This window comes from Monodon monoceros, unplaced genomic scaffold (genome assembly GCF_005190385.1).
Source record: "Monodon monoceros isolate NGI ecotype Baffin Bay Population unplaced genomic scaffold, NGI_Narwhal_1 Super_Scaffold_5, whole genome shotgun sequence".
Lineage (NCBI taxonomy): Eukaryota > Metazoa > Chordata > Mammalia > Artiodactyla > Monodontidae > Monodon > Monodon monoceros.
The window spans coordinates 90306279-90321869 of record NW_021703782.1 but is presented as its reverse complement, the minus strand read 5'-3'; the positions used below and the strand labels follow the sequence as shown (position 1 = coordinate 90321869).

Here is a 15591-nt window from a genome sequence, read left to right as displayed (position 1 = left end):
GCCACAACTACTGAAGCCTGCATGCCTAGAGCCCGTGCTCCGCAACAAGAGAAGCCACTGCAATGAGAAGCCCGCGCACTGCAACGAAGAGTAGCCCCCACTTGCTGTAATTAGAGAAAGCCCGCACGCAGCAACAAAGACCCAACGCAGAAAAAAAAAAAAAAAGTAGTGTCGGGCTTCCCTGGTGGTGCAGTGGTTGGGAGTCCACCTGCTAATGCAGGGGATGCAGGTTCGATCCCTGGTCTGGGAGGATCCCACATGCCGCAGAGCACTGGGCACGTGCACCACGGCTGCCGAGCCTGTGTGCCACAACTACTGAAGCCCTCACACCCGGAGCCCATGCTCTGCAACAAGAGAAGCCCACACGCAGCAGCGAAGACCCAACGCAGCCAAAAATAAATTTATCTAAAAAAAGAGGTGCTCAATATTTTTTTAAAAAGTAGTGTCATTCATAAAATTCAGCTGGTTGTATTTGAACGCCAATACCATTCTAATTAGGATGTAGTTTTACAGAATAATCTTCAGAAGGAATAGTCCTCACAAGCAGTTGATCAACGGTAACTTTAACTGTCAAAGTGTTTCTGTTTAATGGTGAAAGGTAGAATTAGTAAACTGCTGAAGAAATAAGCCGATCTGGTTTTGTACTTTGTTCTTTTAGAAATGCATATAAACTTAATAAAGCCATTGACTTAAATGTTAACAATGACTTAGGTTCTAACTTTAGAAACTGTATTTCCCCTTGCCCCAAATACTATATTCTAAAGATATGGCAAAATTTCAGTATACAATTATGTACTTTGTGAAGGTTGTAAATATCTAAAACAATAAGAGTTCTAAACTGAAAGTGTATTGCTGTGACAAATCTTGAACTGAGCTTTCTCTTTCAGGAGAGAATACAGGAGTTGGGTGTACTGTTTTTATTGGAGATAGTTTTAGACAGTATTAAAGCATCATTTCAACAGGTTAAAAAAAAAATGCAACACAGTTTCAGCCAAGGAAGTTTTGCAATGAAAACAACATGCTACAACCATATGACTCAGCGATTCTACTCCTAGGTAGAGTACCCAAAGGGACTGAACAGAGCTATTCAAAGAAAAACCTGTTCACTGATATTCATAGCAATACTATTCAAAATAGTGCTATTCACAATAGCCAAAATGTCCATCAACAGATGAATGGATAAACAAAAGTGATGTATTCATACAATGGAATATTGTTCAAACGTAAAAGGAATGAAGTGCTGATACAGGCTATAGCATGGATGAACTTTGAAAACATTATGCTGAATTGAAAGAAGCCAGGCACCATACATATTGTACGGTTCCATTTTCATGAAATATCCAGAAGAGGAGAATCCTTAGAGACAGAAAGCCGTTTAGTGATCGGGAGGAAATAGGGATATAGGGGAAGGGAGAGTAACTCAGTGGGTATGGGGTTTCTGTTTGGGGTGATGAAATGTTTTGTAACTAGATAGAGGTAATGGTTGTACAACATTGTGAATATACTAAATGCCACTGAATTGTTCTTTTTTTTTTTTTTTTTTTTTTTGCGGTACGCGGGCCTCTCACTGTTGTGGCCTCTCCCGTTGCAGAGCACAGGCTCCGGACACACAGGCTCAGCGGCCATGGCTCACAGGCCTAGCCGCTCCACGGCATGTGGGATCTTCCCGGACTGGGGCACGAACCCGTGTCCCCTGCATCGGCAGGCGGACTCTCAACCACTGCACCACCAGGGAAGCCCCTGAATTGTTCATTTTTAAAAAGTTTAAAATATGAGTTTTATGCTATGTGAGTTTTACCTCAATAAAAAATACAAATTAAAAAATAAATTTTACCAGTACTTGAAGACTGTAAAATATTCCAGTGAATATTTTGGCGAACCCTACCAAGACGTCTACATTCTTTTGGTTAAAATATAACTTAGCATCAAAGCACTATCATTTGTTTCATCTGCTCTTCGTATTTACTAAAAAGACAGCAAAGATTTAAAAAAACTCCCAGAGGGATATAAATACTCAGATACTGATAAGATTTCTTTGAACACTGTAATAATCTAGTGTGATGAACTGTGCCCCAGTGGTCTATGGAACAATGAATGCAAAAGATATCTCGGGTGAAAAGAGAGTCTGAATTATGCAACATACATTTAAAAAGCATTCTTTTTATTTTCTTGAGTCTTGAAATTGCTTAGTCATTTAGGAATAACGATGGGTGCCTCATACTATGGATTGCTTTTCTCAACATCCATTTCAGTCCTCTGCTATCTTACAAAGCCTGGGAAGCTTTGAAACAACTACATTTCCCAGACTTCCTTGCAGCTAGGATTCTCTTCACCTAGTATAGGTGCTTTGGGTTCCACCCATCAGATGCATTTTCAAGAATTTTTATTGGCAGAGAGGCAGAATGCATGCATCCATTTTGTAAGTGTGGTTCATGGAAGAGATGGTGTGACTTGAAGTCTAGAAGTTGTCCTGGCAGCTTCCTAATTTAGCAGGTGTTTTCCCAGTTCAGTAGTTTGAGCAACAGTGATAACATATTCAGAGTCAGGATTGTTCTGGTTATCTACTGCTGTGTAATGAACCACCCCCAAACTTAGTGAATTAAAACAACTACTTAATATTATTACTCGTGCATTTACTGGGCTCAGGTAAGCAATTCTCCATTGGGGTCTCTGATGAAATTACATTTAGATGTTGGCTGGGCTGTAGTTATCTGAAGGCTCGACTCGGCTGGATGTCCAGGGGGCTCACTCACATGGCCGGCAGTTGATACTGGCTACTGGCTGGGAGTTCACCTGGCAATGTTGACTGAAGCACCTACATTCAGCTTATGCAGCTTCTCCATGTTGCTCGGGATGCTCACAGCATGGTCTTTGGGCTTAAAAAGGAGCACCCAAGGGCAAGCATTCCAAAAAGCAGGAAGCCAAAGTCACCAGAAGCTAAGGGTTATGACAAGAACAGGCATAGCATCACTTCTACCACGCTCTGTTGGTCAAATGATGTCACACAACCAATCCAGGTTCATGAGGGTGAAAATAAAGACTCCATCTCTTGATGAGGGAGTGGCAAACTCAATTGCAAAAAAGCACGTAGGATGGAAGATATTGTTTATGCCGTCCTTGGAAAACATAATTTGTTACAAGGGTAGAGTGGCTTGGAGGGCTAAAATTACTCTTTCTGCTTTTCTAGCCATTTTATAATCACCCAATTCCTCACGTGAAATCTCCTTCTGCTTGACTTAGCCAGAGTGGGATCTGTTGACTACAACTGGATCCTGACAATACTGGAGGGCAGGACTTCACTGTTCCCAGGCAAATGACATTCCAATATATTACTCTGTATACAACTGAAATACAGCAATGATGCTCTGAGGTTTGAGTATCTGGAATTGGAAAGTCTTGATCTTGCCTAAGCCACTTACCAGTAAGTCATCTACCCTCACCAAGCCTCAGGTTCCCCATCTGGAAAATGGAAATGATGATGGTAATAACATGGCACCTAACCACATATAATTACTGTGCAGATTAAATGAATCCAGGTGCAATACTGCCACAAAGCCTAGTCTGTGGAGATGATGCTAGGCGAAGTTTGTTTTGGTTGTTTACTCAGCTCATACTGCCTCCCTGTCTTTAGGAATTGGTTTACCTGCAAACACAATGAAGTTAAGTAGCTGGCCCAAAGGCACACTGCCAAGAGTAGGGAAGATAGGATACAAACCCACATAGTCTGGCTCCATAGTCTATGCTCCTAACTCTTAAGCCTTCTCTTAAACTGAAAATTGAAGTTGATTGCAAGTTATCTAGGTGAGAAGCAGGTGCTGCAAATGGTGATCATGCCATGAAAATGGGGACGGAGATGAGGGTAAGCAAAGGAGTATTTTAGAAGATGGAGAGAACAGCACATAGCAAAGCTCCAAGGAGGAACAGACGTGGGGGGCATTCAAGAAAATGAGAGAAGGCTAACGTGGCAAGAGAACTTTCTCCCCTTGTTCACACTGTGGCCCACCTAGAAGATGATACTCTTTGTATGGGCCATTGGAGTAAGTGGATGAGCTCTTTGTGGTTGGAGGCACCTGCCCTGGGGTCTGTGGGGGGCTCAATCTTGGGCACACCTGTAATGTATTTGTAGGAAATCTGGTCTAGAATGTAGGGAGCAAGAGGAAAGTCAACCAGGAGACTGGTGTGGTGAGACAGACCCAGGACATGCACAACCTCATAGGCCATGAGAAAGACTTGAATGTTAGTTCGAGGGCGTTGGGAAGCCACTGAAGGATTTTAACTAGGGGGAAGGTGTAAGTCAATTTGCCTTGGGCCTTCAGGAGAACACTGATCACTGAGAAGAGAATAGATGGGAGAGCACGGTATAGAAGCAGGGAGCCAGTTAGGAGGCTGGTGCAGGGGTCTTGGCAAAAGAAACGAGGACAACTGAGACTAAGATGGTGCTGGGGGAGGTGCAGACAAGAGTACGGGTTTGGGATATATTTCAGAGTTGGAACTACCTGGGCTAGAGATGAATTCAATATAAAAGGTGAAGGAGAAAGGATAATAATGTTGCCTCTCTCACATTGTTCTCAAGGGGGATTAAATTTGATTACATACAAGTTCTTCAAAAAGTTAAACATAGATTTACCATATGATCTAGCAATTCCTCTCCTAGATATATATCCAAAAGAACTGAAAGCAAGGATTCACACAAATACTTGTGTGTCCATTTTCATAGCAGTATTATTCACAATAGCCAAAATATGGAAACAAGCGAAATGTCTATCAATGGACAAATGGATAAACAAAATGTGTTATATTCATACCACAGAATATTATTCATCCATAAAAAGGAATGATGTACTGATATATGCTCCAACATGGATGAACCTTGAAAACATCATGCTAAGAGAAATAATCCAGACACAAAGGGAAAAATATTGTATGATTCCACTTACATGAAGTACCAAAAGTAGGCAAATCCATAGAGACAATGTAGAATAGAGGTTACCAGGAACTGGGGGTTGGGGGGTGGAAAGGAAGGAAGGGTTATTACTGTTTAAGGGGTAAGGAGTTTCTGTTTGGGACAATGAAGGGTTCTGAAAATACAGAGTGGTGATGGTTGTACAACACTGTGAATCTCCTCAATGCCACTGAATTGTACTCTTAAAATGGTTCAAATGGTAAATTTCATGTTATGTATATTTTACCACACAAAAAAATTGATTATGTACATGGAGTAATTAGCACATACGTGGCCCACAGTTGTCTGGGCTCAGTGAATGAAACTATTGTTTTCACAGGTCTGGCACACACTTGCCTTTTTCAGAGAGGAATCTCTCTCATTCCATAAGGCCGAGAACCTTGAACTTAGGAGTCTGTCTGCCCTGGAGCACTCTTTGACATCCTGAGTCCTTTCCCATCACACCTGGGTCTCCTGTGGACACTGTCCACATGGAACCCCAAGTCACAGTCTACTTAACAGGATGAGGCCCCTCCTCACTGGAACCAGCAAGAAGACATCCCAGGAAGGCCTCCCATCCCTCACCATCTTGCCCTTTTGGTCTTTCTAAGGCTACATCACTAAGCGGTAGAGGTGGGATAATTTCAGAGAGAAATCATTACAGAGAAGAGGAAAAGGTAAAGATCAGGCTATCTTAGGCCTTCCCTGGAGTCTCCAGTGGAAAGAACTCAAAACTTAAGTCCTTCACCATGACAGGATCCACTCGTGTTGCTCACCCACCCCCACATATACCTGGCTCTCCTGGCCTTTGGCTCGCCAACCATCTCCCGTATGGGCTTCTTCAAGTCTCTGAATCTCCGCCCACAAATGATTGGCCTTTATAGTGCCTCCAGTCTGAGTGATTCTCTCTGGAATAGTGCCCTAGTGATTAAGTGACACCTTTGTCACCCAAGTCTTATAGAAGAGCTGGGTCCTTTGAACAGGAGTGGACTTGGATCCTCTAGGCCTAATTTCCTTAAGTTCCCATGAGAGCTGCAGGGAAAGTGGTTCCTTTCTTGACTGACCCTGTTAGATTAAACACATGCTTACCTCTCAACACAGACTTTCATTTTCAGGTTCAGTACAGTTTAAACCATACGGAAAAAAGAAAATATTTCTTCAAATAACAGGGCATCTCATCCCTTTCTGGTGTCTGGAACCCCGAGCAAGGTTATTTCTTGCTCCCCTGGTGAGTCCTCCCGAAGAATAAAGCATGTCCTTTCAGTGGTAGCCGTCATCATTTTTCAGGAAGGGCTCCAGCTCAATAACATTTTTCATTTATTTCAGAAGACTCTCTGGAATGGGATACCATTGCCAATGTTTTCTTACACTATTATTACTGTAATTGCAACATAAGGAAAGGGAAGTTTATTCAGTAAGTGCTACTGTGCAACTGGACAATTATTTGGGGGAAAATAGCTAGATTCATGCTTTATCTGAAACTCTCACACTAAAATCAATTCCAAATAGATTAAAGATTTGGGTATTAAAAGAGAGAGAGGAACCATATGAATTAAAGAAGGAATTTAAGCTTCCAAAAGTCAGGCAACCAGCAGTTGGTAGCCTCTCCTGATTCTCATCGGAATACCTACAAAGATACAACCATAGAGCGGGATAACTATCAATATTAAAAGATGAAGACTGATAAAGAAATGCCAAATATAGTAGAAATTGAGTCCAATTTGATGGCAGATGCAACTGGACTAGGATGGAGGGGTCCCTATTGTCTTCAGCTCATGCTAGAGAGGCTCCCTGATTAAAAAGAAAAAGGATGAAGAAGCTCGGGCTATTTCCCACCATTTATCTCTCAACCAGAGACGCAGGGACTCAGAAATCTGGGCAGCTGGCTCTCTAGAGCAGTGGAGAACGTTAGACACATACCAATCTCCAGATACCACCCCAGACTACGTGACTCAGAATATTTAGGGGAGGCACTCAAGCATGGGTGTTTCTTTTAAAACTCCCGAGGTGGGACTTCCCTGGTGGTGCAGTGGTTAAGAATCCACGTGCCAATGCAGGGGGCACGGGTTCGAGCTCTGGTCCGGGAAGATCCCACAGGTCACAAAGCAACTAAGCCTGTGCACCACAACTACTGAGCCTGCGCTCTTGAGCCCGCGAGCCACAACTACTGAGCCTGCATGCCACAACTACTGAAGCCTACGCGCCTAGAGCCCATGCACTACAACAAGAGAAGCCACCGCAATGAGAAGCCCACGCACTGCAACGAAGAGTAGCCCCCGCTTGCCGCAAGTAGAGAAAGCCCACACCGAGCAACGAAAACCCAACACAGCCCCAAAATAAATTAATTAATTAAAAAATAATAAATAAAACTCCCAAGGTGGTCTGAATGTGTGGCCAGATTGAGAACCAGTCTTTTGTGTATATTTCTCAGATACCATTCTATAGGGCAGGAAGGTAATCAAGAGATTCTGTCTCCCCCTTTTGGCCAGTCTGGCTCTTTTGCGACATTTCTTTCCTTCCTTACAGTCTGGGATGGCCCTCTTCACTGTTTCTCCTCTTATCATTTTGATTTCACTTCTTCTGTTTTCAACATTACCTTCTTACTTCTGCCTGCCCCTTAAATATTGGTCTTCCTAGAGCTTGGTATCTTCAAATATCCTCCTAAATTAGAAATTTCATTCAATTCTAAGACTTCAGCTGACACATATGGACTGAAGACTTCAATTCTTATACAGCAGGGTGAACATTTTCACCTTCATAACCCTCTTCCTGGAGTATATACCCTCCCACTGATGGAGCCCTACCCAACCCAAGCCAGGATAACTGCAGAGGTCTTGAGGAGGTGGGGGAAAGAGAGTCTTTTTTTTTTTAAATAGTGGCACAGAAGTTATGTTAAAAAGTAGTCTTGTAGAATCCCCACTAGCCTAGACCATTCATCCCCTCTCTCAGTAGTTAGAACATAATGATGGACCAGATGCCAAGAGGAAGAAGTTAGATGCTGGGACAAGAAAGGAGAAAGAAGAAAGTAGAAGTGCATGGAGGAGACCACTCTTCTGCCCATTAAACATGAACTTGAACAAGCTAGTGGGGACTGAAAAGGGAAAAGAAAGCAACTTTGGACCATCTCTCAATTCTCTATATGCGTGACTATCTAATGATAAAACTTTTCCAATAATGAACTGTATCATTTTCACAAACAATGACATCTGCCTCTCTCTACCAAGCTTCTAACTCCCTCCTGATGACCCAACAATCATAGGTACCTCAAACATAACATCTAAAATAAATCCCTCCTCCTCTCCCTTGCCCCAATCTTCTCCTCTCCTGTGCCATCTCTGTGACTGGAACTACCATTTCTCTACCTGATATGGGTTAAATTGTGTCCCCCCCCCCCAAATCCATGTGTTGAAGTCCTAACCCTAGTACCTCATATGTGACCTTGTTTGGAAATAGGATCATTGCAGATATAAATAGTTGACTTAAGATGAGGTCATTAGAGTGGATCCTAATCCAATATGACTAGTGTCCTTATAAAAAGGGGAAATTTGGGCACAGAGACATGCACACAGGGAGAACACCATGTGAATATAAAGGCAAAGATCAGGTGATGCTTTTCCAAACCAGGGAAAGCCAAAGGTTGCTAGCAAACCACAAGAAAGAAAGTGAGAGGCACGGAACAGATTCCCTCTGCAATGCCCAGAAGGAACCAACCTTGCTGACACCTTGACCTTGGACTTGCAGCCTTCAGAACTCTAAGACAATGAATTTCTGTTGTTTAAGCCAACCAATTTGCGGTACCTTATCACAGCAGTACATACCACCCAGCAAAGTATATAGCATATATGTATACGGCGAAAAACACCCAACAGACTTTCACCCTCCATCTCTCATCCAATGTCCTATGGCTAAATACCATCCAGTTATTCTCCAAGATGTCTCCTAAATTCAGCTACTACTGTTTCCACTGCCTCTGTAGATATTTTGGGTAATTGGGTAATTATGTTAGGAGAAGATAGAAAACTTAATCTGCCAAATGGAGCCAGGATAGGCTGAAGCTGGTGTAAGAGAGAGGGTTTAGGATTCAAAGCGGTTACAGACATGGTGGGGCTAGCAAGCAGAGGGGGAGAGCGCACGTAGCTGTGGGTAAGATAAACACCAACTTAACTGGTTGGGAAATGCTGAGACCACAGAGCCTACGTCAAATGTCAAAGAGGTGGGGCTGGCTAGAGGCCAGGGCTCCCCTGGCTCTGTCCCCGCAGTGACTTTGGGGCTGGGCTTTCTCCTGAGTTGCACACTGGGCGGTGAGTGGAGGTCTTAGGGGTACCTTTGCTACTGGGTCTCCCTCTGCCCGGATGCTGGTGCATATTCCTGAGGCTCCAGCTCCTTTTCCAACTGCCAACCGAACAGGCAGGTTTGCTGACAAACATCCTGTTCCAGTTCCAAGGGGTGTGAACCAAGGCGGGCACTTGGCATCCCCCAGCACTAGCTCCAGCTCTGCCAGGAAACAGAAGGCTTCACTGTAGCTCCTGGAATCGTATTCTACACTTTCGGATCAAGCAGTGAAGGACCTGGAATAGGATACTCCTTGGACCCCAAAAGGCTCCAAGCAGCTCTGCTTGTCCTTCTCTCTGTCCCCGGCTCCTCCCCTCACTCCCTGCCCATCAATTTCTCACTTTCACTCCCTCCCTGCCCCCTCCCTCCTCCTGCTGCCCCCCACCCCGTGCTCACTCTTCTCTCCCCCCATTCCCCCCATTCATCCCCCGTGGCTATCACCTCCTTCCTCCATTCTTAATCCCCTCTTTGCACCCCTTCCTTCCCTCCTCCCCCTCCAACTTTTCCTTCTCTTTCCCGCCCGCTCCCACCCTTCTCCTTCCCCCAATTTCTCGCTCTCCCTCCCTTGCTCTTCTCCTGATCTTTCCACCTTTCTCCTCACTTCCCTCTCCCCCCTCCTCTCCCTGAGCCCTACCACCTCCCCCGCCAGCCCTGCCCATCAGTGTTTGCTTTGCTCCCGGAACCGGATGAAGGGGTTGCCCTGCCCATGCCCTGCCCTGCCCCACTTCTGGCAGCTGGGGTCTCCCTTCATGGCCGACGGCTCTGGGACTCAGGCCCCAGGGAAAGGGCCCCTGCTCAGCATGCAGCTCCTGCGAGCGCAGTACGCAGGCCTGAGACGGCAACAGAAGGCCCAGGCCCACGTGGTGGTGCTCCCGAAAGGTAAGGCTGGGCAGGTGCTGGGGGCAGAAGGGAAGGGCACGAGGGCCTGGCTGTGGGCAGAATGCGTGGCTGAGCCGTGGGCAGCGCAGGGCCAGGGCTCTGCTGGCCTCCTGGTGGGGAAGGGCAGGGAGGCGGGCTGGCCTGTGCAGGGCCGTTCCGCTGGGGCCTCAAGCCGTGATGTTCCCAACAGCTTGGGCGCTGGCCAGAGGAAGCGCAGGGCTCAGGGACCCAGGAGGCACCCAGGCTCTCGGAGCGAGCTCTGCACCCCCTCAAACAGCAGCTGGGGAGGGGCGCTGAGACACAGAAGCCCCGCCTCCAGGGGAGCAGCCTCCTTCCTCTGGGAACTCAGACTTATTCCAGGAGGAAGTTAGGAGCACAGGGCTGAGAAAGCAAGCGATGGTCAAATCCCGGCCCTTCATCCTCTAACCGAGAGGGCAAGTCAAGAGAGGTAGGAAGACCCCCTGAAAGGTCAGGGCTGTGCTCTGGGAACTTCTGTGGCTGTTTATACAGTTCAGGACTCACTGAGCAGCCCACCCCACTCTCGGCGAGTCTGGGAAGGAACCAGGGGCCAGAGGGTCCTCACTGTCTGGGACAGGAAGGGCACTGCCTTGGGCTAAAGGCACCCACCTCTCATAACTTGGGCTGTTGCCAGTGAGTGGGGTCCATTTGAACTGAACTGGCACAGCCGAAGAGCCCCCTCTCTCTGCAGGGCAGAAGCTGGGAGTTTCCTAAAGCCCTAGTCCATCCTCAGGGGTATTCACTCATTCAGTTACTCAGCAAGCATTAATTAAACTTGTATCGAATGAACGCAGATTTAACACACCTGTGGTTCAGACTCACCCATCCATGTGATGGGTATGCCCCCAAAGACATCTCAAACTCAGCACGCCCCGTAGAATTGACCACCCCTGCCCCACCCCTCCCTGCTGCCCCTTTCTCCTGCATCCTAGAACTCAAACCTCCCTCCACCGTGGTCACCCCTTGACGAGTTACGTCATGAGTTACAACAGGGTAATGCGAGGGGGAGTGCTCAGGCTCTGCTTCCCCAGGGAAGACTGCTCACCCGCAGGCTCAGTCAGAGTCTTTCAGGGCATTTCTAGCAGTTTGCAAGCCCACATTGTTGCTCTAACTGTGAGAAGTAGTGTGCTCTCTGATGTAGTGTTCCTGTACTTGGTCTCTGGAGAAGGGCCTGAACCTGAGTCCCAGCTCTGCCACTGAGTTGCTCTGTGCAGATTTGAACGAGTCATGTACGTTACTGTCACTCAGCTTTCTCGCCTTTCAGCTGGGAATAACTGTAGCCCCCAAAGTAGAGAGAGGGTTGTGGTGGTAACTAAATAAATTCATACGTATAAAGCTCCTTAGGGCTTTCTGTGCTAATTGGCTGAGGACCAGATCCTTACGTCACACGAGTCTGAGTTAGAAGGACACTTGAAGCACTTGGACTGGGTGTGAGGAGTAAGGTGGTTCTCCAGGGAGAAATCAGAGTAAGATTACAAAAATGAGGTGAAAATGATGCTGGGGGAGGGGGCAAAAAAGCAATTTTGCCTGCACATTGGCAACAGGCTGGATGGTGGTACCATTCACCGAGACAGAGAATATAGGAGAAAAAGATTTCTGATTAGGAAGAGATGAATTTGTTGGTGAATATGCTGCATTTGAGGGAGTTGTCTGTAAAACTTCCAACCAGCCTGGATCTCAGGAGAGAAATGTGGGCTGGAGATATAGATTGGGGGGTCATCAACATATTGGTAGTAGTTGAAGCCATGGGCACGGATAAAATTGTGGAGGACCAATGTGTAAATTGATAAGAGGCTGGGAGGACAATTAGAGTTCTACAATACTCAAATACTGAAGGGACAAGCAGAGGGATAGTCAGGGAAGATAGCAGTCAAAATGGTAGCAGACAAATATTAGCCCGAAAAAGGGAATTCACACATGCTGAATCTTGGATGAACCTACATGAACCTTGAGGACATTATGCTAAGTGAAATAAGCCAGTTACAAAAAGACAAGTGCTGTAATGATCTACTCATATGAGGTACTTGGAGTAGTCAGATTCACAGAGACAGAAAGTAGAATGGTGCTTGCCAGGGTGGGGGAGGTGAAGAGTTGTTGTTTAACGGGTACAGTGTCAGTCTGGGAAAGATGAAAAAGCTCTGGAGATCGGTTGTGCAACAATGTGAATGGACTTAACACTATTGAACTGTACACTTCAAAATGGCTAAGACGGTAAGTTGTATGTTGTGTGTCTTACCAGTTCATTTTTCTTAAACGATAGGGGAAAACCAGGAGATATTAATGCCATGAAGCCAAGCAAGTAGAGGGAGTTTAGGGATCCTCCATGTCCCTAAAGAGACTCAGGAAGACAGAGTGGCCATTGAGATTGGCTCCCACTAAAACTAGATCTCAGTGTCTTAAGGCACTGGGTTGTATCTGGAAGGGCACGTACTCTGGGAGCTGATTAATGGAAGGAAGCCCTCTGGAATTAGCTTTCTTCCTCCTTAGTGTTATGGAGTGAATTTAGGTTCTAGAGATGCAGTGGCAGGTGTTCCGGATTCCTAGCACTAGAGTTCAAGGGCTTCCTTCTGGCTTTATTCCTTCAACACCATCTCTCCACTCACACCATGTACTCTGTCACCTAGGGGCCTCCAGCAGGGACAAATGTCAGAATGCTCAAGGGAGCTTCACTGCAGGGAATTCCAGGCTGGCCACAGGTCTCCTTTCTATAGGACAATGCCTTTCAGTCATTTCTCCAACCCTCAATGCCACCAAGAGTTGACAAGAAACTATCATGTTCCACAAGGTGGTAAAAAGATGTCCCTGAGAAGGAAGAAAGACATCGGTCTGCCTTCTCATCCCTGAAGCCAGTTCAGGGAAGCAGTAGGTGCTCCAAACATGTTCCCAGAACAGTGGCTATGGTTCAGAAAGATAAAGACCAGTCCTCCAAAAGGAACTGCCTCAAAACACAGTTCCCCTCTCCTCTGCCTTGGGTGCTAAACCCATTATCAGAATCCCACAACACAAAACCCTGTAAGTTAAGAATAACCCTTTCCACTGGTCAGTGTATGTGAATCACACATGTGGGTGAACACATGTTGTGCCCTTGGTCCCCGTTATTCTTTTAGTCTGAAATGCGAGTCCTCTAGTTCTTCCTAGGGTTCACTCCCTCACTGCAGTCAAAAACTGAAGTCTCCTATTAAATTCTATCACACTCGAATGTTTTTTTCCATAGCATTGATTACCACCAGAAACTTTATTATAGTATGTTTATTTGCTTATTCTTTTTCTACTCCACTAGACCACATCATGAAGAGGTAGATTTTGTCTCAGTGTTCATTACTGTATTCCCAAGACCTAGAATAAATAATGCCTGGCACATTATAAGGGCCTAATAAATATTTGTTGAATAAATGAATAATTGTGCATGAATGTGTGTGTGTGTGTGTGTGTGTGTGTTAGAGAGAGATAATGCAGTGTGTTGGGTACCTGGCTTCCTTGATATATTTGTCATGTCCTTCCTTCATCTTGAAAGCTCTGAGACCCCCAAAATGAGAGCCACCCATGTACTTTGCAGTGGTGACCCTGCTGGTGCCTTGCTTTCTCAGGAGGGAACATGCCTGCTCCTGCTGAAGCCATGGTCAGTGCTGTTTGGATTAACAAGGAGAGAAGGCATTCACTGTCCCTAGAAGAGGCGGATCCGGAGGCAGAGGAGATGCTGGAGGAGGCTGACAGAGGCTGTCTCCAGGCCCCCGAGTCTCCATGGCACACGCACCTAGAGATGCACCGCTCGGTCCAAACCTTCCACCAGGAAACCAGTCATCAAGTAAAGCACAAGGACAAGTTCATGGGGTCTGAGCAAAGGCTCCCAGGCTTGTTTGAAGACGCTCAGATGACTCAGCAAGGAAGCACGATCCCAGAGGCAGCCCAGCATGAGTGTCAAGTGGGCGATACCCAAACAAAGGCAGTGGGATCTGGCTTAAACATTGGCGCTCAGGGCCCTCCTCCCATAAAGAAGCCACACAGGTCTGGAAGACCAGCTCACTATCCATTTCCCCAGAGGAAAACTCCCAGGATCTCCCAGGCGGCCCGGAACCTGGGCTTATATGGCCCAGCCTGAAGGTTTCCACCCAAAGGTCTCAACCTTGAGGCCATCTATGGCCTCACCTAAGAACTTAGGAGGCAGAGGCACAGCTAGGGCCTCTAGCTGGGAGCAGAACTGGACTACATCAATCGTCAGGATGGTGGGACATGAACTTTGCAGTGGGCACGTAGACTTGTCCTTCAAAAAAAAAAAAAAAGAGAGGTTGCCCAGACCAGACTGCTCACAGCTCAGGATGAAAGAGTGCTGTCTGATCAGTGCAGCCCCATTCTGCTTATATAAGAAGACATTGCTATGGACATCGACTCAGTCCTTAGAACTAGAGAATTTTGAAACATTAGACAGAGACCCTAGCCAGGGGATGCCTTTGCAGTGCCCTGGAGTCGACAGGCGTGGGCCATCTTGTTTTCAGTAACTTCTGAGGATTTCTCACATTCTGGAGAAGAGAGGGGCTCTGAGAATTTCCTTTTACTGGTCGCTATGCCTGGAGGCCAGCTCACTTACAAGTCTCTACATTCATTGGTAGTGACCACACCATTTTAGCTTGAGCCTCCCAAAGTATGGTCACCCTGGGTAAAAAGGGTCAAAACAATCCCACCTACTGTTCTGTGTGTTTAAGTGTCTTTAGGAAGGGTTGGTCATCTCTCCCCTCTCATTGAGACTGCACATTCCGGTCTCATTATAGATTTATTTCCTTTCATCCTTCTCTCTCCATCCTTTCCTTCCTTCCTTCCTCCCTCCCTTCCTTTCTTCCTATTTGCTCTCTTCTTCCCTTCTTCAATCTCTCTGTCTCTCTCTCTCTCCAAATTAAACACTGCCCATCATTGAAGATATATAGTAATAGAAGCCTGAAAGAAGAAGATAAAGAAATGTTCCTGCTTGGAAAGTTTGTGTTCCTCAAAAGTTGCTGCCTTTTCAGCCAAATTTGAATCATTCAGATCCTTCCTGGTATATTTTAAACCAAAGACAAAGTGAAGCAGGTATTACTTGGGTGGTGGGGAAGAAATTATCTTACCTGGTTAATGTTTAACTTTAATAAACACACCTAAAGTGACTTTTCCTCATGCCAGATTCTCTCTCTGTAAAGTTTTACCCACATCTTCCTTTTGTTCCCATGGTGATCCAGTCTTGCCCACCCACATCGAGAGATGTTACCTAGGAGTGTCATTTCCTGTCAAAATATGTATGTGCCTTCTCCTTGGGCCATCCCTGAAATTCCCTCCAATTTGGGGATTCATTGTGATTCCTTTTGTGAACAATAAGAGCCAGTTGTTAATTTTTTTAATAGTCTAATGAAAAACAAGGAAATTTTCTGAAAAAACTTTTCCTTTGCTTTTGT

The 15591-nt window shown here is 45.8% G+C and overlaps 1 protein-coding gene across 1 annotated transcript; it reads left to right on the top strand.

Moving 5' to 3' along the window:
- The first annotated feature begins 9838 nt into the window (after positions 1-9838).
- CUNH9orf152 (chromosome unknown C9orf152 homolog) lies at positions 9839-14496 on the top strand. Its single transcript, XM_029201401.1, has 2 exons — positions 9839-10153; positions 13759-14496. Exons 1-2 carry the CDS (start codon positions 9961-9963, stop codon positions 14268-14270), a joined length of 705 nt encoding a protein of 234 aa, XP_029057234.1. The 5' UTR covers positions 9839-9960; the 3' UTR covers positions 14271-14496.
- Positions 14497-15591: the final 1095 nt, after the last annotated feature.

What these genes read in the sequence shown, in the direction of transcription:
- CUNH9orf152 (XM_029201401.1), top strand. Translation starts at nt 9,961, where the DNA reads ATGAAGGGGTTGCCCTGCCCATGCCCTGCCCTGCCCCACTTCTGGCAG. An exon ending in CGTGGTGGTGCTCCCGAAAG is followed by an intron (nt 10,154 to 13,758) that starts GTAAGGCTGGGC and finishes TTGCTTTCTCAG; the next exon opens with GAGGGAACATGCCTGCTCCT.